The sequence below is a fragment of the Chironomus tepperi genome, unplaced genomic scaffold, assembly GCF_022539635.2.
Source record: "Chironomus tepperi strain 1889 unplaced genomic scaffold, CSIRO-AGI_Ctep_v1 contig_85, whole genome shotgun sequence".
Lineage (NCBI taxonomy): Eukaryota > Metazoa > Arthropoda > Insecta > Diptera > Chironomidae > Chironomus > Chironomus tepperi.
Window position 1 is genome coordinate 6,380,033 of NW_027226207.1, and position 16,478 is coordinate 6,396,510.

The 16,478-nt window shown below is 32.0% G+C and overlaps 1 protein-coding gene across 2 annotated transcripts in view; it reads left to right on the forward strand.

Moving 5' to 3' along the window:
* The window catches only part of LOC139086632 (homeotic protein ultrabithorax-like), a 107,310-nt gene that overhangs the window by 19,143 nt on the left and 71,689 nt on the right, over positions 1–16,478 (forward strand). Inside the window, exon 2 of one of the 2 annotated variants that reach the window (XM_070635164.1) lies at positions 11,228–11,278. The exons of the other annotated variant lie outside the window; for it this stretch is intronic. Coding sequence (XP_070491265.1) covers positions 11,228–11,278 — 51 coding nt within the window. The remainder of the gene's footprint in view (positions 1–11,227; positions 11,279–16,478) is intronic. 2 annotated transcript variants of the gene reach the window in all.

Sequence of the window (16,478 nt, forward strand, 5' to 3'; positions counted from 1 at the left end):
TTGATGAGAATTCAGAAATATTGTGCAGATTGTGCAGTATTGCACTTGATATTGGGTATAGACAGTGATTTAGCCAGATTCAGGTGTCATGTAAAGAATTTAATGGATAACTACTGATGTTTATGAAGAAAATCATCAAATCAAGTTAATAAGACAATTAAAAGGTACTTCTATGAGTCGGCAGCTCAATTTTAGTCATTTTTGAACTTAATTTGACAATATTGAACCTTATAAATTGAGATTCAAATGATTAAGATACCAAATATAAGGAAAATACTCCCTAGATTATCAATAATTGAAAATAAGCTATGAAATCTTATAAATTGCTAATTATGAAGCTGTTCTATACAGTGTTACCTAAGATGCATCTATATTCCTCATATATATTCAATTATTAGTGTCATCGAGCTCTTCTAACTCATAACATGCTACAACATACTTCAATTCATGTCAATCCTCCAAAATTAACTTAAACAAGCATAAATTGATTCCTGTAATTTGTTAAAAATTGTAAAAAATCAATTTTAAGCCACATAATACTCTACATGACTAGAATCTTTAACAAAAATCAACAAAACCCTCAAATCCAAAATCTCAAATTTTCACTCAATTTCATTCAATCTCATCCAAAATCCAACCCCACAGTCAAAACTTCTCAAACTCAATTTATACACAAATTTTATGACCTCCAAAATTACTTTCTGTCGATCTTCACGATAAGATTGCGTCTCCCTTCACCGTATATCTAAATATGACTTCAACTCTCTATAAAGTCATTTGAATTTCTAATGAAAATCGATCTAAATAATTCCACATCATGTCAATTTTCTCTTAACTTTATCCAGCCTAACACTGTGCTGTATATAGTCAACATAGTATACGTAATCAGTTAAAAATGATTATATTGAATTTCATTTTCATGTCTGATCGCTATTTGCATTTCCTTTTTGTTTTTTTGCCTTTGCGTTTACCATAATCATTATGAATCAATTGTTGAAAAGTGCTTATAGTCAGAAAAAATATTATTATTATAATATACATGAAGCTTTATGAATTATCACTTAATTCACAGATGATTATTAATATTATTGTTATTATGGCCATAATATTACTTAGAATGGTATATGAATTAAAGTGAATGAGATGGTGAAGGTGAATGAATTTAATGAAAATTTAATGTGAAAGTTTTTTTGCTTTGCATGTGCTGTGGGGAGTACTAGGAAAGGTGGGATGAGTTAATTTGGGTCTGGAGAGGTTGTAGGCTGGGATTAGAGTGAATTTGGCTAATAAGAATGTTCAAGAATGTCTAGTAGACTCAAAACGGCTGATAAATGCAAATATGCACTTTAACTTGAGTTTTAATTATTGACATCACTTTACTGCATGCATGCTGGGTCAATATGAAGAAATTTGACTGAATTGGATAAGAATGAGAGGTAAACGAGCTTAATTAAGAAGATTTGTTGCAAATTGATCCAAATTGAAGGGTCTAGTAAGACATTCTATGGAGATTAGACTTGATATGACTCTAATGAAGCATTATGCGACTCTATCTAGCCTAATCCATGAGATTTGACAAGAATCAGAGGTTAACTAGTGTATAAAATAGAAATTGAACTTAAAATAGCAAAATCAGTTCCAAATTTCACTCAAAACTCTCAATAAACCCCCAAAATTCACTAAATATCAAATTTCATACCAAACTTTCTTTCACTATCAACACAATCTCCATAATACCATCCAAACAACTTCCATCCTGTCCCAATGACTTCATCCAACTATCCACATCATTCCATACCCAAAACCACACTCAATAAAAATTCATTAAAACAGTTTTTTTTGGGTAAAAGAATGTGTTGACGACCTATAAAGATTATTATTACTTTTTCTCGGTCTATCTACCTCATCGACATCACGACAGAGAGAATATGTGCACATATCTTAAATATTATGCGAAGACCCGCGCGCCGATCGGATAGAAAAGAAAATATAATTTTAATAATTTTTTTTGTGTGTGACGATGTTATGAGATTAAAAAACAATTTATGCAAATATTTTTTACCTTAATTAGCATTCTTTAGTTTTTAAATTCTGGCTATGAGGGCACCTTCTAATGTCACTTTCAGTTTTTTATGATCCCTCTCGGCAAAGAGCTGAATGGGACATAAAAAAATTAAATTAACTTTTATAGCCACACAATTTTACTGTCTGTATAAATTCACACGTGTTTTATCAGTGCAAACATGTGAAATTAAATATGATTCTGGAATTTTTAGTGCTCTTTTTTTGATGATATATCGAGCAAACTGAACTAAACACATTTTTATGAATAATTCTCTTTTTTTGACTGAATGAGAGAATTTTTACGTCTAGACGTGCTGAAATCTCTTGACTAACTGTTAGTGTGATGTATGTTCGGGGTGTTTGGGAAGTTTATGTCATGTTTGGGTGTTTAAATTTGTTTTTTGAGGGGATTTTGGGATTATTTGGGGGAGGATTTGGGGCTTTTGGGGCTTTTGGAGGCTGTGTTGACTTTTGAGGCTTAAGATTGGTCGATTGCTGTCAATTTTAGTACTATCGTGATTGAAATATTTCTATATTGTCAAGTATAGAGCTAGAATTTGCATAATAGTGACTTAAAAGTGATCATAGAGGGCAAATGCAGACTTAAGAAGCTCAATGACATTCAAAATAGATCAAATGAGGCTCCTGTGGATCTTGGCATGTAGAATCTGCAAGATTACACTAAAATCTGAATTTTTGAACCTCAATTCATCAAAATTTCTACAAAACTCAGCCAGACATCCTCACAATCTCATACCAAAGCCCACCAAGTATCCAAAAGTGTTTCTGATAATTCCACAAATTCAGATGATGAAGCAAATCCAGATAATTCAGCAAAAAAACCATGAAATAATAATTTTCAACTAGCCAAATATAATTAATAAAATATGCATCACAGAGATCAACCCTTAAAGACTCAACTGCGACTGCATGGCATTAAAAAAGATTGCGGAAATCATTAAGATGCAGAAGCAAAAGAAATGTTCTTCTTATTTTATCTTAATGGTCACTATTAATCATTTTTTACGATATTTATTCTCCTCATAAGAATATCATTTACGGCTGTGGGTTTCCTTAAATGTGTGCAAATATTTATAAATAATAATCGCTAATGGAAGAAACTCTTCTTTTATGTTCATTAATTCCTTTACGGATTCGTGCCATTGCCTAAAAAATGACTTTATATACACAACAAATAATATTTTTATATCAATGCAGTTTTTTGAGTCAGTTGGATGTATATATAAAAAAAGGGAGCATTAATAATTGTTTATCATTCATGACAATGATATTCACAGACTGTTTAAAAAGACATTTAATTTTTTATGATTGTCGGGTTTGTAATCTGATTAACATAGGAGCTCCTGTACAATGAAAGAATGAAATACAAAACGTATGCAAAAAAAATAAAACTGAAATTATGTGTGTATTTTTAGTATGTGTATTAAAAAAAGGGGAAAGATCGGTGTCGGAGTGGACGGATGTGAGGGATTAAGGCGCATTTTATGAGAATTTTGAGGAATTTTTGAGTTATTTTGAATTTTTAGTCATTTTTGAATGGTTTTTGGGATTTTTTGAGTTTTATGATTTTTGGGTCAGGTCTAAATTGATCATTTGCTCAATATTCAATGAGTGGCTGTCTTCTGAACCCTTTTGAGTCCTCACCAAGCTATGGTACAACAAGCAACTCCAATTTGACTGTTTTAATCAAGTTTTCTAAGTAATTATTAGCCCGGATAACCCAAATTAGTTAATAAATCATAATTCTGACCCCAAGCTTCCCTGATTCTGATTTGCGCCAGAGTCATGTCGGTCTATTGCTGTATTTTGGATCGATTAACCAACTTCTCCTATTATGGTTATTCAGATCCTTAAATATTCACTTAACTACCCCCCTAGACACCTTAACAATCAACAGACACTCCAACAAATCCACAGACACCCCGACAATCCACAACCAATCCACCACTTCCCTCAACAAAAATTCCAATTCACATTAAAAAATGTTAAATGTTAATAAAGAAGAGGAGTCACATACAGTATAAAAAATAAAAGAATATTTTTTGAAATCATTTACCGTACAATGTACAAATAAAGCTATTCAAAAAGGAGTGTGTAGGTTTCCGTAACACAGAGAGCTGAACGGAGTAAGAAAATTTGTTTATTTCTTCATCCTTTCACGATGCGTTGGCCTCATAGTGTCTTTATATTTTGACTAATAAAAATCGACCCCAAAAAAAATAAGTATAGCATGCAACAGAAGCACGCCGTAGCCCTTTTAAGAGTCTAGATGTAATAAAGAATGTATTTTATTACATCATGAGACAAGATATAGCAGTTTAAATATTTATCAATAGACTATCTACCTTATTCAGTCTTACAACATCGTATATGTATGTCCTGTGAGTATAAACATTACATATTATTAAGTGACTCAGATTTTACGTACACAAAACAGTTTATTATTATGTTTATATGTTCAAACAATCAATTGAAGTGCGTTTTATGGCATTGACTGACTCACTCACTCATTCAGTTCCTCTCTCCGGATTTTTACTATACACACAGATTTTTTTTTTGTTTTTTTTTTGTGTGTTCATGTCTCGGTTCTCTCTCACTTGCTGGTTTGTTTTGTCGGATTTTATATTCGAACCAAAAAAAAAAAAAAAATTGAGACACAAGACCGGGGTCGTAAAGTAAGCAATAAAAATCACATAAAAAATAATACCTACAGTCTCATGCAACAGAATAAACTTTTTATTATTATTTTTATAGCAACATCAAAAAAAAATTGTATAAAATGCCATGACCTAACGCAATCACAGAATAATTGTGAATTTGCTTGGGATATATTTGCTTATTTTTTTTTCGGGGCGCATAAATTGCAAAAATAACGATGCAAGTGGATAGAACGAGTAGATGATGAGGATATTTTGGATAAAGTGTCGATTAGGGGTTTACTATAAAAAAATATATAAGGAACAAAATTCATTCATGTAAATATTCATTCAATTAGGTTAATATTTTTATGGTTTTGGGATACGAATGATGGAAAGGGAAATTGAAGGAGAATGTTCTTGCTTATCGATTAAGATGATTATCTGAATTGGCTTAAAAAATTGTTACGGTAAAGTGTTTTGATGACTGGGATTTGGGAGGTACTTGATGTGGATGATGAGATAAAAGATTGAGACATTTGAGAGTCAATGACTTTATGAAGTCTTAGTTTGGTGAATTTTTGAGATGATGTGAGGGATTTGGGTGGATTTTTGAAGAGAATCAAGATTGTATCTTGTGTATTTTAGATAAAATAGAAGCTTGAATGGCTCATTCGATCCTAAAGAGTCTCATTGATCCTTAAGAGTCTCATCCTATGGGCTCATAGTTGAGTGTAGAGTGTCTCATGCTATTCTAAAGGGACCTGTTCGTACCTAAAGAGTCTCATTTGATCCTAAAGAGTCTCATTCGATCCTAAAGAGTCTCATTCGATCCTAAAGAGTCTCATTCGATCCTAAAGAGTCTCATTCGATCCTAAAGAGTCTCATTTGAATCTAAAATGTCTCATTCGATCCTTGAGAGTCTCATTTGATCCTAAAGAGTCTCATTCGATCCTAAAGAGTCTCATTCGATCCTTAAGAGTCTCATTCGATCCTTAAGAGTCTCATTCGATCCTAAAGAGTCTCATTCGATCCTAAAGAGTCTCATTCGATCCTAAAGAGTCTCATTTGATCCTAAAGAGTCTCATTCGATTCTAAAGAGTCTCATTCGATTCTAAAGAGCCTCATTTGGTCCTAAAGATGCTTATTTGATCCTAAAGAGTCTCATTCGGACCTAAACTGTCTCATTTGGTTCTGAAGAGTCTCATTCGATCCTAAAGAGTCTGATTTGAGTCTCTTCGAGTCTCATTCGATCCTTAAGTCTCAGAGTCTCATTCGATCCTAAAGAGTCTGATTTGACCTTATTGAGTCCCATTCGACCTTATAGAGCCCCAATCGAGCTTAAAGAGCCTAATTCAACTTCAATAAGCCCTCATATCCACTTCCACACACAGCATCAAAACCCCTCATATATCAATTCACCAACCCAATCCCCAAACACGCCATCATAGTGTCATATAATTATGAATTCGAGGAATTCATCCAAGCAACAAAAATGAGATTGTAATCCACCATGTGTGCGAGGGCTTCTTTATTTTTGGACAGCACAAACGATATTAATATTCCGAAAGGAGTTTCTATTTTGTTTTTAAATATTCTCTGAGCAGAACGACCAAAAAAAAAAACCGGTAAAAATAATTTTTATCCTCTCATTCTCTCGCTGTTCTTAGCAGCTTAAGAAGAAGATTTCTTGTGATGCGTTTACAATGTGTCTAACTATATATTTTTCTATAAATGGTGAATCACAAAAAAAGACAAGAAGAATTAATCTTTTTTTTTGTGGATATAAAAAAATGAAGTAGAAATAAAGTTGGAATAAAGATGAATGATTTCTATGTATACAAAGCTAAACAGAGAGAAAAAAAAATATGATAAAACAAGTTTTATGTGACCAGAATTTCTGTTTTGTCTATGGCAATAAATTTATTCTTTAAACAGAAATAAATCTATAGCTTAGGACGTTCATCTTCCATGTTGAATATAAAGCAATTTTCATTTTTTTTTTTAAAAAACTAGAATTTAAAAGTTAAAGTAGAATTGATACTCTTGGCTGAGTTTTTTGTTTGGAAAACAATGAATTGGAATGAGGATGTCTTTGAAATAAGCCGATTGTTTGAGGAAATTTAATGAAAAATTCATTGCGTTGGGTTAATGAAATGCGTGGCTGAGGTATGAATTTATTGGAATTTATGATTAGTTTTTGGGAGTTTTGGGAGAATTTTGAGTGAGGTTTGTGGGTTTTTTGGGTTAAGGACTGAATTTTCATGATTATTAAGCTGTTTGTTGCCATTTTGAGTCATTATAATGCACAAAAACCCCAGAATCAAGCATGGACACACAATAGCCTTTGTTCTAGTTTAGTTTGGAGAGTTTTGAGCTAGATCTGCAGGTTTGTTGGGGTATAGAACTGGATTTTCATGATTATTGAGCTTATTATTGTCATTCTAAGTCATTAAAATGCACAGAAATTCCAAAATCTCGCATGCACACTCAAAAAACTTTATTTGAGCTTGTTTGAGGAGTTTTGAGCTAGATTTGAGGATTTCTGGGGTATAGAGCTAAAATGTCATGATTATTGAGCATCTTTTGGCCATCATAACTCATCAAAATGCACAAAAACCCCAAAATCTAGTCTGCACACCCAAAAGCGCTTGTCCGATCCCCATGACCTCATAACTTGACGTCCGTCTTCCTCAAAAATGCCAATTAAACGACTTTATGATTATTACATGACCCTCAATCTTGCGATTATATTTAAAAATTGTCCTAAATCACTCACAGCCGTACCTTAATATGACTGCTAGCCAAAATATTTTAATGGTCATTGTCAATTTTTTGATAAGCATAAAGCGTGTCTAATTAAAATTCAATTTGAGTTATCAACAACCGACTTTTACATGACCAAAAAAAAAAATATCAAGTCACAAGTACAAATTAGTATATTTTCTATTTACATCAACTAACTATAAAAAATTTTGAAAATAAATTAAAAGATTTTTTTATTCTTTTTGTTTTGTTTATTGTCGAAACGAAGTATCTCTCCCTCGAATATATTGGCGCCTTTGACTGATGAAATGAAACAGATGTTTTTGTTCTTTTTCTGTATGTTTGATACTCTCTGTGTGCCTTAATACAGAACAACTATCTCTTTATTTTCTCTGTTTCTTCTTTTAATTATATGTATACATTCAATTTATGCACAATTACATCTTCAAAGGCGTTCTTATTACTTTACTGATAGCAAAATATTTCAATTGATTAAAAGCATGTGAAATAAGTTGAAAATTTGCGTGGTCTGTAGGTTCAAAAGAAATCAAATTAAATGTAAATATCAGTGAAATAATCGAGAAAATAAGAAGAAGGCAGTTATAGCTTAGTGTTTCGTTGAGATAGTTTGGAGAATTCTATTTCAATTTAGAAAGCAAATTCTCGAGATAATTCTTGATATTTTATGGATATTTATCAATTTATATCTGTGTGGATTTTATTTTTTTTTTGGAGCTCGGTCAAGAACGAGGAAAAATAAAGTTTCGATTTACAGATTTGATAAATGAATGTGGTGCGGTATTTAAAGCGGCTGTTAGACTTGTCAAAATTAATTTTCAGTTTTTGGAGGTCATTTGGGAATGATAGTCATCGTTGAGATTGGGATTTTGTGGAGTCTTGTTGGTGCTATTGTCTATGACTTGCAATATTGGGAGGGAATTCTGATTTTAGAAGGTTTTGTCAAGGATACAACCTTAAAATAGCGAATTTTGGGAGTTTTTGGAATCTAGAATTCTAGATTTTAGAGACTAATACCTCAAACTATTTAAGATGATACCCAACAATCGGCTATCCCCATAGAAATTCACACAAACTAAACTCCCACCAATCATCCTCAAAAAGCCCCTCCTTAAATCAATGATAAAATTCCACATCCCAAAAATCCCCTCAAGGCGTTATCAATTTAAATCGCGGTTAAATGACATCCCATAAAATCATTGGCTAACCATCTTATAATTAATCAAAATCCTCTAAATTATTACACATCAGATATGACTTCAAAAACTGATTTATGTCCAATAAGATAAAATCAATTATTATTCATAACAATCCATAATATCAACAAATCGTATCAATATTTGATGTGGTGTACAACTTCTGTGCATGCTCATAAAACCTCAAAAATCGCAATTTATCATAATTAAAAAGCCTTTAAGTCACTAAGATGTGGTTGTGAGAAATCCACGCTAAAAATAGTGATAGTAATAAGATTTGCCAAACTTTTTTTTTTTCATTTTTTTTTGTATGTGTCGCTTCCAAGAGTTGGCAGGTGTCGAATATAAATAAGTTTAAAATAAAATTTATTTTATTTTTTTTTTGCTTATTTTTTTCTTCGTAGGGAATATTTGAAATTGATGTCATGAGAAATATTTATTATAAGCTAGAAAGTCACTCGATTCTCACGAAATTCATGTACATAACCAATCAATCTTTATGTCCATTTCATCATGTCTTACATTGCCTACAATATTATATTATGTGAAATAATTATGATTCATTGATAATCGCGTTGAACTAAATATAATAAAAGAAATTGAGGATGAAGAAGAATGTACAGCAATAAGAAGAAGAAGTAAACAGAATGTCGTTATGAAAAGAGAAGTGAAAAGAACTTCTTGACTTTATTTTCTGTGGTTATTTCTGAAATTTTTATTAAAAAAAATTAAACCTCTGAGCAGTTATCAGGTTATATATTTTGCTTTTCTCGCTCAAATTTAAAATCAATAATATAAATAATATCAAAAAAGATATAAAATATGATCATATATCATTAATAAACGATATGGAATTTATTTGGTGATGAGCATGATTTTTGGGGATATTTATGGGGATTCAAAGAACAGTTTGGGATGTAGATTGATAGATTCTGGTTGACTATAGAATATCAAGTTATAGAACTATCTAAATTTGAATCAGAACCCGATGTTAACCTGATTAAGGTAGACTAGATTCAACTACGAGCTCTATTTTGTATTAATCTCAATACTGTACCATCAATTAAGTTTTATTAAGCCTCAATTCAAGTCAATTTTGAATTTGAGAACTTGAGAGCTTGCAGCAATGGCTTCTCGATATATAGTTGAAGTTTAGACATCCAGAGTGGACAAAAAACCACATAAACTAGTCATTAACTTGCCGTTAACTAGTCTTTATGACGTATTTTTGTCTACTCAAACATTTAGAGCCATAACTCTGATTTAACACCTGAAGATAAGCCCTAGGAATGCGGATGAAATCAAATCAGATTCTAGAGTCGTCAAACTACTATGCTTGAGCATATTCTAGACTATCAGAAGGCTTACAGCTCTTTTAACCGACTATATTCTCAATTTGGCAAACCTAGAACCTTTAAAATATTTTTGGAGCCTATTTTCGACAATCAGGTGTCAAACAGCCCCTTTTACTGAATTTTCTCTCAATTAGACAAACCTAGAGCCTTCAAACTTCTCTACTAGACTACTTACAGCTCCTTTAACCGATAATCATGTCAATTTGGCAAATCTAGAACCTTCAAACTACTATGCTTGAATCTTTTGTCCACTATCAATAGCCAAATTGCTCTATTTCTTAAAAATCCATTCAATTTGCTAAATTCTATTGAGAACCAACCATTTAAAGCATAAACTCCATCTAAGGACACCTCAAATATGCGCTCCAACTCCTTAAAACCCCAAAAAATCAAATCTAATCTACAATTTTTTTCTCTCCTTCATATACGTTCTTGTTCTTGTCATATATCTTCTTATTCCTCCTGATTCATTCACTATGTGTTATAGAAGATTTCGATATATACATACAATAAGCATATATACATAATTTTGACTGTGAATGTATTCAAAAAACGTGTGATAATTCAAAGCATGCACCATACGGTTTTTATACATCTCTACACACAGTCATTCCTCTCATTTTCTCATTCTTCGAACACCAGAGAAAAAAAAGGGAAAAAAATGACAACTTTTTTTTTTCGGCAGAACAGAAATTAATCTCACAGAAACAGAAAAGAAGAGAAATATGGAAGAATGTGACACTAAAATATGATGCCATCAGTGATGGCGTATCGTATGGAGTTTGAGGAAAGAAGAAGAAGGGATGGAAATACACAAAAAAATATCACATTTGGGAGCACGTTAAAGTCATTAAAGTTACACAGTAGAAAAGAGAGACGGGAATATCGCACATAGAAGTGCTTCTAGAATTAGAAATAAGCTACACTTTTTCGGGGCTGTATATGATGGAGGAACAGCAACAAACAGAGAAAAAAAAACTTTTAATTGCTATTTTATACAATGGCAGTTGTTGACAATGAGCGAAATTTAATGACAGTCTTATGTAATTATGATGATGATGATGATGCTTATGATAAGGAATTGCTTTCTGCCACAGCACACACAAAATTTATATCATTTATGTCTAAATATAACTAATTTGTGAATTTCTTTATTTCTATGTCTTTACAGGTAAGAGATATTCAGAATCTCTTGCGGGGACGCTGTTGCCAGACTGGATAGGTAAGTTTGCTTATTATTTTATTATTTTCATTCTTATTCTTTGTTCATTAAAGCTAAGATTTTGATTAAAAATGTAAATAAATAAATCGCAATTTTTCCAAAGACATTAGTGTCATTTCTACGTATTTGGGGACTTATACTGGAGATTGGGGTTGACTAGAATTTTGGAGGAAGTCGAGTCGACTTGTCGATACGAAATTTTAGTCAAATCTGAGCACTTGGATCAATTCATCAATTTAAGAGGTTTCATGGTGCACCTAACCAGGTGAAGGACTTCAAATCCTACCAAAGCCCCATGCAAACCCCCAATCAAATCCCCAACAAAACCTAAAATCACAGCCCACAATCAGCATTTTCACAACAAACCTTAATTCATTCTCCACAATAATCACAATTCTACATTATTAATGTAATCACGTACAGTAACAGAAATAAGAAGGCAACCTTAACCAAGGTGTTTTTCCTTTCTCTATATTTACTTCTCATCGCATTCAATCTCGCTGACCATCATGATTAAGCAGCGTAAATCCTCTCTTTAGATATAACATCGTTTTTACTTATATTTATTATAAGTAGGCATATAAAGACTACTTGCATAAGTGATTACTATTTTTTTTATGTATCATCTGTTATTAATAGTAGTGAATTTCCTGATGAAGATTTTTTCCAATTAAATGTTGAGGATGGGATGGGTTGATCTAGTGGATGAGATTGATTATGATGATGGGAGATTGTGAGGAGGTTTTGTGATAGGGCAGTTGATATTGATGGGCTGATAATGTGAATTGATATGGAACAGGTGACGATGTCTCGGTAAACCTGTCATGACACCTACATTAGGTGCAAACCCTATAGAATTCCTAAGACTAGGGGCAGGGAATAGGTTTAGGGTAGATGTATACCAAAAAACTGATCCCTAGTCTCATGAATCTCAGTGAATTTTGATAAACTGACCCCATTACTGTCCAACGCTTCTGCTATTCGCCTCTAGGTAATTTTGCAATGTTTAGGGGTCTAAAGCCCTAAAATTTGAGATTTCTAATGACAATTCATTGAAATTTGGTTAAAATGACTAAAAGTCAGTACCTTTAGCTAGCTCCCAAGCTCTAATAGCCAATTTCCCCACATTTAAAAAGTCATTTCAGATTTTTAATGATTTTAATAGTAAACAAAATCTCAAAGATAAGCAGCTGCAGCTAAAATCATTTCGTGATGATTTCATTCAATTTTACTGCATTTAAATCCAGATGCTTCTTCTTGATAACTTTTAATTGCTCATTAAAATTGCTATTTTAAGCATTCTGATTACAAAAACGTTTAATGTTGATTAGAAATTGCGATTTTAATTGTAGGCTATTATTGATGGCTCGTTGGGCTTTTGATTGGATGAATTTATTTAGATTAGCCTCAGCTTCCCACGATAAACCAATTTTCTATAAGAAATTCTCAAAAATCCCCAAAAATTTGGCAGAAATCCAACAAATTCTCTTCAAAAACTTTTCTAATTCAATTACTATTACAAAATCCAGTAAGAATCTCTGTGTCATTACTACACAGACGCCCTTGACATACAAATCAAGCTATTCTGTGTCTGCCAAAACACTTCAACATTTTTATGACTCATAACCATTTAGATCCTCATCTGTGACATCATTTCTTGTCACAAAAACCTCAAACTTTCAAGCTTGTCTCATTAAAGCTCGTCTGCGTCTTGAAAATTATCTTAATTGATTATTTTCTTGATACTACATGATAATAAATTTAGCACACAGCAATGTCTTTACATTCTATCAAGATACAAGATATTTAATCGAACAAACAGAATTCCGTAGCTTATTATAGTGAATTTAGGTCATGGTTAATTAATTGACTTGACCTAAACTGATAACATTAGCACAAAAAAGAAGCCGGAATTCCATAACACTATGTTAACCCATTCTTGAGGCTTGACTGACACGAAATGTCTTTGGAAAAAAAAAATGCGTGACATGCGATTTTGAGTTATTTATGTCCATACATATACTTTTTTTATATTATGTTTTATTAATTTGATTTGAAGGAAATCGTCAACCTTTTTTTATATTTTTTTGAAGAATTTCGTTGATTCCACATGATTTCAGTATAAATTTAAATTATTTTAAAAACTTCAATTAATTTTTCATTCACGTAATTTAAAAGAAAGGAATTCATAATTTTTTTTTGTTTGATTTTATTTAACTTAAGTTGCTATATTTACCTAACCAAAAAAAAACAAGAGAGTTTAAAAGTCTGGGAATTGCGTTTTTGAATTTATTGAATATTTATTAATATATATTTCATAAGTCATAATAATCTAAATAATTATTGAAAGATAATTCTATTTTGTGAAGAAAGGTATAGTATACACAACCATACTACATGTCTGTTCCGTTTTTTTTTTAGTTTCTTTGCATGATTCTCTTTATATTTTTTATTTCATATTTCTTTAATAGTCTGTATAAACAGAATAATTTTTAAATTCTTTCTTTCTTTTTTTGTGGTGAATTTAACAAAAGAAATATGTTTTTGAGTTGTATTATAAAGTGGGAAAATGCTTAATGTGTTTTGTGTTGCTGGGTGTTGTGGCTCTGGTTTTGACTGTTCATACAAAATCCGAGTTTAATTTGAGATTTGCTTGCAAATTGAGAAGCAAAGACGTGTCTAATTGAAGATCTAATCTTCATGAGACCTTAGAGCACTGTGATGTTATACCCTAATTGACACAAATATAGAAGGCTCTATTATGGAGCTCCAAGCACTATAACGTAGTGTTACGAGCGACATAAATAGAGAAGTTTTCATTATATAGCTCAGGATATCTTGACGGTGAGTCCCAAGCGACACAAATAGAGAAAGCTCTGTAACGGAGCTCAGGGCACTACGAAAATGTGTCCTGATCGTCACAAATAGAGAAGACTCCCCCACATAACTCTAAAGGCTCCGTTAAACCTCTTTTAGGAACACCATTTTGATTAGACTTGGATTTTTTAAGGTTGAGATAAACCTCTTCTATTTACACCAAATAAAAGCTGCCTATTTTTGGCGTTTAGAAGACTATCTTTAATTCAATTTCTTGTCTTTAGCCTACAGTGAGAGGTAAAATGTGTCGTTTTGTTTACGTTTTGAATCATGGGATGCCTATTTTTAATCAATTTAGCATATTTGGCAGCATACTGTCATCTAAGACCAGTAGTAAGCCACCTTTGTGCCGACAAAATTTATTGAAAACCCATGAACCTTGCCATATCGTGTGTGGTTTCGACCAAGTTTTACCATCAAGATATCTATTTTACTATGTGCCGGTAACACAGAAAAGGTTGCCCACAACTGTCTTAGACAGTCACTAACCTTAACCATCATCTAACTACCTCAACTAATGCAAACAATGCCACACTCAATTCCCCAACCCATCCATTCAAATCCACAAAATAAACACACTTCAGTCTCATTATTCTAATTAAAAATCCAACAAAACAGAAATAATCAAAGAAGAAAACCTCAAAAAAATTTTGTCTATGTGTAGTCTTTAAATATAAATATTTTTTAAGCCATAGCGCATTATAAATTATATTATCTCTTAAGTTATTTTTATACACGCATGAGGATGACGTCACATGAAAAAAAAGAATCTCATTGAGAATTAAGAGCGCTTCTGCCTCATCCACAGACGAATACACAAAAAAAAAATAATTATTTTCTCGGCTAATAAATGTGTAAACATAAAAAGCATTTAACAGACTGTTTAAGTTATCTTTTATAACCTTATTAACAATGAATGTAATAGCTATGTTTACAATTAGAAAAAAAAAATTAAATTTTTTAAAAGAGATATTGTGAGTGCCGATGAGGATGAAAAGGTGCATTTGATCTTTCAGTTCTTGCTATAATTTTTGGGCGCCACTTCACGAACTTCTCTCTTAACTTCTTACCCATAATGTTTATTTGTTGACTTATTATTTGGAAGTTATCAATGAATGAATAAGAAAATATTCCGCGCGCTTCACTTCTTAAACTTTTTTTGTGAATTTTTTTTTAAAGATGTTGTTTAAAAAAAGAATCTTTTGATATGTTTATTAGACAGTTTCTTAAAAGAGCATCAGTGTAAATTATAAGTTGAATTATAAATTAAAGCATAGACGAATATTTTCAAATGTTTGTGTATGTCGGAATTTTTTTTTTCTTCTCAATATTAATGTTTACTTTAGTTTGTCGTCATGTCGAATGGACAAAATAGGAAGTTTGGATGGAATAATTTTTTTATGCACTGAGAGTTATGAGTGGTGAGTTTGATGACATGCGGGAGGTTAGAGGAGTTTATTAGAGGTGTCATGTGAGATTCTGGGAGATTTTCTGGATGGGAATTGCATTCTAAGACGGCACATGGAGTAGAATAGTGGGAAAAACAGGCGCAGAGCAATTTGACTCTGACTTGAGACTGGATTTCATTTAATCAAGTCTTAAGCCAGATTTCCAGCCTATCTACGTCATATTCTTTCTGATATAAATCCCTAATGACACAAAAACACATAACTAAGCATGACACCGATGTAGTATCAGCTTGAATCATATATTCGACTCAAATTGGCATCACTCTGGACCTAAACCGAATTATCTGCTCCTAAGCCATTAAGGTGGTCTTTAAGAGTCAATATTACAATTGCCGGTAGTCATTTAATGTTAATTTGGCACTGATAGAGCATTTAAACTGTCCAGACTTAATAAAATACTAAATTTGCGCACATTTATTCACATTTTGTCATTAATTTGCTTTAAATCTTTCTCAATTCTTTCAATTGTTGCTCAGTTCTCTTGAATTCATTTCATATTCCCAAATCTAGCGTAGTATCTAGCATATTCTCTATCATAGTCTTTAGCATATTGCCAAGTATAGTCCCTAGCTTAGTACCGAAATCGACCGCATTAAGATACCTTAGAGCCCTTCCTGCATCATGAAACAATGCTCTTTGATTGTTACGGAGCAGTACAGCTGGTCAATCTAATTCCAATAATCAAAGTCATAATCCACATGCCGATGTCATGTCACATCCCATCTCATACCCCTCAATTATCCACAACAATGTCTAAATAATTCATTCTCTCCTTTAACCTTCATTTAAATCAACTTATCTTAAACACTAATAATTAAATGCTACAATATATTAAAATTATCTTACATGATAAA